The sequence below is a fragment of the Pollachius pollachius genome (assembly GCF_949987615.1).
Source record: "Pollachius pollachius genome assembly, chromosome: 8".
NCBI lineage: Eukaryota > Metazoa > Chordata > Actinopteri > Gadiformes > Gadidae > Pollachius > Pollachius pollachius.
Genome location: NC_136941.1, coordinates 2,683,459 through 2,692,750, shown reverse-complemented (window position 1 = coordinate 2,692,750; position 9,292 = coordinate 2,683,459). Strand labels below are relative to the sequence as shown.

The window sequence follows — 9,292 nt, the reverse complement described above, 5'->3', positions numbered from 1 at the left end:
GAGAGAGAGAGAGAGAGAGAGAGAGAGAGAGAGAGAGAGGAATTGAGATACTGGGGGAGTGAGATCTAGTAAGAAAGAGGGGGCGGAGAGGAAGCGAGTGGGGGAGAGATGGCTAGAGAGAGAAAGAGAAAGAGAGCTAGATAAAGATGTGATAGAGGACACAGAAGCGCTGCAACAAAAGATGGAGAGCGAGGGGAAGAGAGAGAGAAATAGAGCCTGAAGGAAAGAGAGCTAGATAAAGATTTGACAAAGAGACAGAGTAAAGCTGCTATCTGAACTTCAGAGATGGGGTGAAAGATGGAGAAGGGACAAAGAGAGAGAGAATAGGTGAAATGGGGAGATAAAGAGAGAAACATACAGACACAACAGTGATACTGCACAGTCTGAGCCCCGTTTATGGATCAGAGAGAGAGATCACCCCAGAACGTATTTCATCATGTGCTGACCATGTGATGTGATTCTCAATTCAATGTAAACTCTGTTGGGGCGGACGGCAGACGCTGCAGAATAACGAGTCCAGGAGATGTTATCTTTAAAAACTAAGCCATGCTACCCTACTGTATATTGACTCCTCGATTGTCCTCTTATCTCAGATCAACTGTTTATTTATGTTATATCACGGTTTCTCCCTCGATTGTCCTCTTATCTCAGATCAACTGTTTATTTATGTTATATCACGGTTTCTCCCTTCATCTTATCTTACTGCTCTCATTCCATCTGATAACTTGCCTCATTCCATCTTTATTTCATCTGATAACTTCTCTTATTGAATCCACAACATATCTGATCTGACCTGATCTGAACTAAACTGGATTGATCTGGTGGTACTACTTCTACTACTGTTTTCTTTCAGATATGTTTCCTTCCTTCACTTCAGCTTTGAGATTATTATTGAAATGACCGACAACAACTTGTTGTACAATAACAAGTAGACTCCTCCCCCGACACACACACACACACACACACACACACACACACACACACACACACACACACACACATACACACACACCGGTATTGACAAACCCCCCCCCCCCCCCCCCCCCCCCCACACACACACACACACACACACACACACACACACACACACACACCGGTATTCACAAACACAGACACACACACACACACACACACACACACACACACCCTCCCTTCCGACACCCCCAAGCCCCCCATTCCAGAAATAGTCTGTTTGGTAACTGAAGTCGCGGGGCCCCAAAATAGTCTCTTGAGCGGGGTTAGCCACATAGCTAAAGGTGGACTAATCTGGGCCCAGTGAGGCCGGAGCAGCAGCTAATAATACAAGGGGGGGCAGGACAGCTGTCTGGCCGGGGCAGGCTGTCCTGGACACACTCTCTCCATGGGGGGGCACTTTCCTGGAGGCCCCCAGGTCAGGTCAAAGGGAAGTCGGTTAACTTATTTCGGGCAACAGGAAGTGGGCGGTCTAGCATTGGTTCTTAATGAGGAAGCAGCGAGAATCGCTTGTGGCATCGGTTCAGCCCAACATTTCCGATGGTTTTACGATCAATTATCCGATGACCTTGGTGACAGGGATCAACGACCTTGGGGGAGTCGTCACGGTAAAGCGGCCGGGACATAAAAGCAACGGCCAATGTTAACACAGGATGGTGTCTTATCGACCAATCAGAAGCCAAGGCGGCAGGTCGCCCAATCAAACCTCGGAACAACGGCACTTGAAAACCTCACTGTTTTACGAGGGAGTAGAAGTACATCCCATAATGAAAGAAGGATGTGATCTGAAGTCATTCTCACGGTGGGCTACTCATAAAAACCTCTAAGTCTACAGGGAACAGAAATAGAAAGATAATAACCACTGAAATAGGAAGTGTGGGTATGAGTTTGGTGAGAAAATGGCTTCCTCGAAGCATGTGTAAGGGCTCGGGTCAGGGGGAGGGGTTGTCAGAGGCAGAGAAAGGGCGAGCCGGCTCTGAGCGTAGAGAATGAGACCTCCTCCTGGAGACTCCCTGACCTTGTATCTTCCAGAGGAAAAGTCAGACTCTGCGGTGGGCTTCAGGGCTGCCGCTCCGAAGCAGACAGTGTTTTTAACTTTTGGAACGCCGGCGTGCCAGTGGAATGTTACAGATAGAGAGAGTGACATCACGGCTCTGTAACGCAGCGCGTTCATTCACTCATTCACCCAGGGACGGACACACACTCACCCCCCCCCCCCCCCCCCCCCCCCCCCCGCCGCCCCTTCCACACACATGAACGCAACCAACGCTACCTTGGTTGCGTTCATGTGTGTGGAGATAGGGAGGAGGAGGAGGAAGAGATAGAGAGAGAGAGAGAGAGAGAGAGAGAGAGAGAGAGAGAAAGTGAGTGATCGAGTGAGAGAAAGAGTGATTGAGTGAGAGAAAGAGAGAGAGAACTCTGAATGCAGCAAGTCTGAGGGTTTACACATGTTGTAATTGCTTTCACTGAAACCCTGTTATATGATGGATAGATGTATAGATTTTGCAGAAGAGAAACAGAAAGAGATGCAACAGAACAGAATGCTAACCCTGTTATGGTGTTCTGCTGTCTTGGTAATTTTGTATTGATTTATATTAAAAGTGGTATTATTTAACCTATAGTTATACATACATGCAAGGTGTACTCAATAAAATTAGATGTTTTACCTTAATATTTATAACAATAGTAGTATAATTAATAATACTCAAAACAATAACAATAATGTTATTATTATTATTATTATTATTATTATTATTAATAATAATAATAATAATAATAATAATAATAATGGTAACACTTTATAATAAGGTGCCATAATAAATAGCAAACTAGTAATTACCTAACCCTTTGTTAATATTTGTTAATTGTAACTAAAATATCTATTTGATAAGTGACGTCTTAAATTGAAATGCACAAAGTAGACTACTTTTACCTTGAATACTTTGGTACTTTGGTCAGGAAACCAAATAGCTCAGATTATCAAGCAATTCCCCTCGACTCCAGATTACAACGATCGATCATCGACAGGTTGTCTGACATGCTGCCAAAATGAGCAACATTAACAACCTTCAGTTATCCTTTTTTAATCCATGACTACCATATCATTTGTTCCACCAGTAACAAGACATTCACCATCACAAACTGACGGCGACGGAGCCTCAGCGTGCAGACACAAACCAAACACGAATATGGGTATCGCGTAAACTGGGACCGTTACTTACCGTCGTCTTTGATGGGTCTGATTGAGTCAAACTAGTGTTACTCCGAATGTTCCACTTCTCGCATTGTCCCTGGGAGACCTTGGCATTACCGGGGGTCCAGCGCTCAGCCTCAGCGTCCAGTCTCCACACCACTGTAATGGAGAGATGACGAGAGGCGGTCCTACTTTACTACACTGCCGCCCTCAACTTTCCTCCCCGTATACATCACACACACACACACACACCACACACACGCACGCACGAACGCACGCACACGCACACACGGAGACACGCACACACACACACACACACACACACACACACACACACACACACGGAGACACGCACGCAGACACACACATACACACACACGGAGACACACACACACACACACGGAGACACACACACACGGAGACACACACACACACACACACACACACACACACACACACACACACACACACTCAACAAGTGCTCTGGCCTTTGGTCAAATTATTGGTTGAATGATCTGCACTAACACGTGGTATATTATCTTACTATTTACGCCCTAATGTGAAGCCATTGGTCATTGAAAAATTGATTATTAAGAAAAAAAAATCACAATACTTTCATGGCCTATGTAGTCCATGACATGCTGTTTTACTCATGGTTAGAATAATAATTAATAAAGAAATAACCCCATTTAGGTATTTCTGAAATTAATCGTTTACTTTGGACCCTTACAAACACAACACAAACATGATTTGTCTATAACTATAGACTACTACAGCCTACTTAACTTACATATAAACATGAAGGTCAGAACATCCCAACAACGAACCCATTGTGATTTACAATCAATGAACTCATCACAAAATAAAATAATCCAACCTAAATGGGAAGAAGATGCAACAGTGCCATCTGCTGTCAAATGTTCTCTCTACATTTGACCGGCAAAAACTATTTCCGTCGGCCGTGCTTTATAATTACATCTTCTATAAATACTCATGATCGGATCAGATGTAAACACGACCGCTCATCGCAGCGGGGGCCGCGAACGGACGGGATCCGGCGTGACAACTGGTCCGACCTATGGCCGAAGCACGCCCCCTCTGTCCAATCACAGCGCCGCGGGGCCGAGAGCACGCCGCGCCGCGGCCAATCAGCGCTCCGCTAGGCTCGAGCACGCGCCCCACCTTGTTTCGGTCACGTGACACGATTACGAAGATGGTGGAAGTTTCTTCGTGAAGCCCAGAAAGACCCCAAAACAACCAGGAAATTAGGGGTGAAAGTTGACTACAACGCAACGTATCGGGTTCAAACTCGCCCACCGGACACGGGTAAGCGTTGGGTACGGGATTGGTTGTTGATCGGTGGCTGTATCGCCTCGTATCGATCCCGCCGGGCTTTTAAAAGCAGCCGTGATGGTGACTCCTCGGCTAGCCCCGGTAGCTAGGCTAGCAGTGGATCAGATTCAACACGTACAGCTCAACCTCTGGCTCCAAAACGCTGATTCCTATCCTCACTAGACGGGTGTCGTGTTTGGTGCTGAACACCTCGGTTCAGGCGTGAGTTGCTCATGGGCTCCCGTCACTCCAGGAGACATTAGGGTGTTGTTTATGTAATCCTGGTTGAGTGTGTGTGTGTGTGTGTGTGTGTGAGTGAGTGAGTGAGTGTGTGTGTCTGTGTTTTTGGCTGTCACAGGGCACAGCTGTTTGAATAAGTGATACGGTGGTGGGTGAGGGTGAGCTGAGCGTTTGCATGGCGGCTGGTTGGAGCTGGATGTCAGATGTCAGCCCCCCCAGTGTGTTGTTATTGTGAAAGGCCTGTTCGACTCCATTCAGCAGAACGCAACATGTGACAGCACATGAAGTGGCTGAGGAGCAGTGATCGATGTGTTCTTCTAACAGTGTATTCTGTCTGGTGGATACACTAGTAGTCGCATAGTACGCATTGGTACGCAACATGTGACAACACATGAAGTGTGTGTGTGTCGTGGAGATGGTGATCAGACTGTTCTTCTAACAGTGTATTCCGTCGGGTGGATGAACACGGTGCGGTCTCTGGTTTCAGGTTGATGACGTCTGATCTCATACCGTCTCTCTATTGACGCGACAATACTGGGCCTAGAGCGAAGTTACAGAGCTGGTCCGACATGTTTTGACCTGACAAGAGATGTAATATAAGATGTATACGAATAGTAAGAGGGGATTTTTTTTCTCGATGCTTCTCGACTGTCAATGTTCAATGACTAATTTCTATTTGCATTAAATACTGGCGGAGTTATGTAAGAGCATTTGATTTGGTGGACTTTCAAGAACAACTAAGTGCGTATCTGTAGGGGTCTAATCAGGCGAGTGGCAATGCATCTAATGTAGACGGGAACCTCCCCCCCACCACACACGCATTTACTGATCTATTTATGATCTTGTACTAAAGGGGAACCTTTTTTTGTACAACACGACAAAATTGGTTTCGTTTACTTGGAAATAATACTCTGAATGTATTGCCTACAGAATCGGAGGTTGGAGGTGGGTACTCAAACTGTTGAAAATATAAGTTATTGAAACACCAAATCAAAATGATTTTAGAGTAAATAAAACGCTTGTAATGAATCGTCTTGTCTATACCAGCGCATCTTAAATCCAAGCAATCCCTCAGCCTCATTATGCCCGCTTGTCAGGCAGATAAGTCAGCCGAGTCACAATGAATTATTGACCGGGACTAGGGAAAGTTTACCCACAACACCCCGGTCTCTTCTCCTCTGCCACGCATATGTCAGACGCTGTGGAGGGAGAGGAGCCATGTATTATTCACCTCTACATCAGGGGAGAGCGCCACCAGACCCAGCCAGGGAACGCTCCGGTGACGCCGCAGCGTTTGTTTATGCCGGGGTCTTCCTTGGCTGGCTCAGAGTTAAAGCTAGGGTAGGCGATTTGGAGAATACAACCAGAGTAAGCTAGATTTTTGTTAGTAGCCAACTGAAAAACATACCAGCCCTCCCTTCAGGCCCACCTCCAGAGCCACTCCCCCAAAACGTGTGATGAGCTTGCTAGCTTTAGCCGGCCACTCCCCCAAAATGCGTGACTAGCTTGCCAGCTTTAGCGATAGATTTGCCTAGCCTTGTGGTAAACTACGGTCATGCGCAAAAAGTGGCTTGGTAGACGGAAATACAATCGTTTTTTTGGGCCGGTTGAAGTGATCGGAAGGGGCTATTGGAGGCCCACGACAGCCAAAGATGAAGGTTTTTTTTCTGATCAATTTATTTATTGAAACGTCCGGTTTATCCTCAGGGAATTTAGTCTGAGAAAGAAAATCCCTCGTTGTTAATTAAGGATCACAAAACCTGTTGTTTTGTGACAACAGTGTCTTCTACATCACAAAACCTGTTGTTTTGTGATGTAGAAGACACTGCTAAAGGTATAAATAACGACACCTAAACAAACCATACACATAGCATGGTATGTACAATAGCATCGGCCCATATCGCATTTGAATGCGCTGGTCAGCTGATACAAAGGGACCTTCTCCATCAGCGTGGCCGACCTTCGACCTTCAGAATGCCGTGTCATTTTACTGCCAATGATTGTGTGTTGGCACTGGCCGATTACACCGCATGGCACTCTATGGCATTGAGACAATGTCTGCGTACTCTCCAGTTACTGGGCTTGAGCTCAATGCCTCTTCTCAAGAATAGTTTTCTGCTGTTGGAATACCCTCCGCCCCCCCCTCACCCTTTTTCTTTCCGTTAACATTAATATTTTTTGAATGAGAATGATTTGCATTTAATTAGAGACCCGTTCTAGTTGCTATGGAGACTTGAAGCACTTATCTCCTGAGGGCCAATAAATGACCCATATGCAGATGCTTAGACAATGGCGACGTATGTGACAATGTAAACTGTATAATTTGCTGTCAGGCGTCTGGCTCAAGGACTCCTTGGCAGCCGTTGGCTGAGGTATCCCATGGCAACCCACTTGACTGACAGCGGCCTACCACCACCACCACTACTATGGTTCTGGTTACTGTAAACCGCTCGTGTCCAAGTGGAGCCCACACCCCCGGCTACACCCCTTTGCTCCTCCTGCTCATAGTCTTGGTATTAGATTAGTCTCAGATCCAGAAGTAAGACTATAGGCTTCATCTTCTTCTGATGGGAAACTGTACAGCGCCTAAGATGGAAAACAGAGCGAGAGGGGCAAAGGGACAGGGTTTCCTGTTTGGTGACAGATTTTTCCTCGAAAGGGAAACTCCTCGGTGAGTGGCAAAGGGAAACTCATGTGAGTGGCATTAGGGAGCTTTCCAATGACGATTTTAACAAATGTATTCCGACGGGGGATGGATTCTAAACACTCGCAGACACTTCATATAAGGACGTCATGAGATGTGACGTTTTAGCTTATCATCCCACGCCACTGGCCTGCTGAGGGAGTTTGTGTTCGCGGTGGGCCAAGGAGCGATACCACCACGATGGGAACAGGATCCTGTCTCTGGAGCCATCAGTCCTCTCCTGAGGCAGAGATGAACGGTCAGCCCTGTCCCGTCTGTGGTGGTTCCACCGGTCGGGTGGCTTCCAGTGGTTATCGCTTCCTTGTAACCCACGGCAACCGGTCCCCGCCCCCCCAGCAAACAAATAAGGCAATATTGAAGCAAAATGAACTGAAACGTCCCGTTCCCTCCTCTCGTCAGACTTTAAATGTTAAGCTTCAGTATGATGTGTGTGAGACCAGTATTAGCTTGACAGCATTACGTCGCTGCCAGCTTGTGTTGTTCTGATGGTATCTTCCAATCTGACGCCATTTAGATTCCTGTAAACAATCAAAGTGGACGGAATATTCCAGATGCCTGAGAAGTGACTCAGCCCGTACAGATGTACATCAGTCATGGCGTTTGCTCGACACCATAAGCTGGTCGGTTCTCACGGTCGCCTGACATCCGTGTTGTTGATATTAAAGCTTGTATTTCTGTGCGGTCGTATAGCTGTAGTCTGCTTGAGATAAGGTAGATGGCGTGACTGGCTCTCTACCGACAACCAGACTCTATCGGCCCAGCTTGGGAACATCAAACACACACAAAAGGAACATCAGCATTTAAGATTGGCGGTAAACCAGTGCAATATGCTATCCTGCAGCTTTATTCTGAAGCATAGAACCAATGTATTGCTAACGCTAATGTTGATGCTAACGTATTGTTCTGTGCTACAGGCCCTCTTCCCAGCCCTATGTCATGGCGAGTGGGGTCGCCATGCCGGGTCATACCAATGGCTACCCTATGAAGGCACAGCTACAGATCCTTGGTAAGATTTAGCTCATAGCCTAGCCGATAGCTTAGCTTATACCTTAGTCGATAGCTCGGCTAGGAAAGGTCTCGCTGGTGTTTGTATGTAAAGAATTTATGAATGAATGGTATTCACTGTGTCTGTGTGGGTGTTGGTGTTTTTTTGTGTGTGTGTGTGTGTTAGCCAGCCAGCCAAACTACATTAACCTTTTGTAAATCTGTTTTAGTTTTTTCTCTTTTTTCTTTTTATTTGTCTTTAATACGTTTCATTCAAACACTCATATTGCCTCCATCTGTCTCTCTCCCCCTCTATCTGACTCCCTGCTGTCTCTCTCTCTCTCTGTCCCTATCTCTCTCTACCTCTCGCTCTGTGTTCCAGTGCTGTCTGCGAAGCTGAAAGAGAACAGGAAGAACTGGTTTGGTCCCAGTCCCTACGTGGAGGTAACGGTGGACGGCCAGTCCAAGAAGACGGCCACATGCAACAACACCCACAGCCCCAAGTGGAAGCAGCCCCTCACTGTGTGAGTCACGCACGCATGAGCCAATCACAGGGGTGTCCCCATGGGAGGTCAGCCAATCACAGGAGGGTACCCAGAGTGACCAGGGACGGGGCTGTGTTTGCGTGTGTGTGTGTGTGTGTGTGTTCTCCTATTGTCACAGTAGTAACGTCAGGCTGGTCTCATGGGGAGTTACGCTTTCATTTAAACATTGTTTCACATTAATTGAGCAGAGGGTAGTTTAAGTAGTTTTGCGGTAACTGTGTGCAAGACTTTCCTGAAAACCAGATTGAGCGCTTCGGGAAAAAGTGCTTAGTGTCCAAACACCAATGGCACATTGTGGCGCTGTTCTCAGATGGCTTCACC

General features: G+C 46.6%; 2 protein-coding genes across 3 annotated transcripts in view; one reads left to right on the top strand and one right to left on the bottom strand.

Moving 5' to 3' along the window:
- The window catches only part of LOC307078951 (calcitonin gene-related peptide type 1 receptor-like), a 20,938-nt gene extending 17,601 nt beyond the window's left edge, over positions 1-3,337 (bottom strand). Inside the window, exon 1 of the mRNA XM_079740989.1 lies at positions 3,195-3,337. The gene's annotated coding sequence lies outside the window, so the exon portion shown is untranslated. The remainder of the gene's footprint in view (positions 1-3,194) is intronic.
- Positions 3,338-4,361: 1,024 nt separating this feature from the next.
- Positions 4,362-9,292, top strand: part of itchb (itchy E3 ubiquitin protein ligase b) — a 30,127-nt gene continuing 25,196 nt past the window's right edge. For both annotated transcript variants that reach the window (XM_079741774.1, XM_079741773.1), the window contains exons 1-3: positions 4,362-4,492; positions 8,357-8,448; positions 8,809-8,950. In XM_079741774.1, the coding sequence (XP_079597900.1) occupies positions 8,379-8,448; positions 8,809-8,950 (212 nt within the window). In that variant the 5' untranslated portion in view covers positions 4,362-4,492; positions 8,357-8,378. The remainder of the gene's footprint in view (positions 4,493-8,356; positions 8,449-8,808; positions 8,951-9,292) is intronic.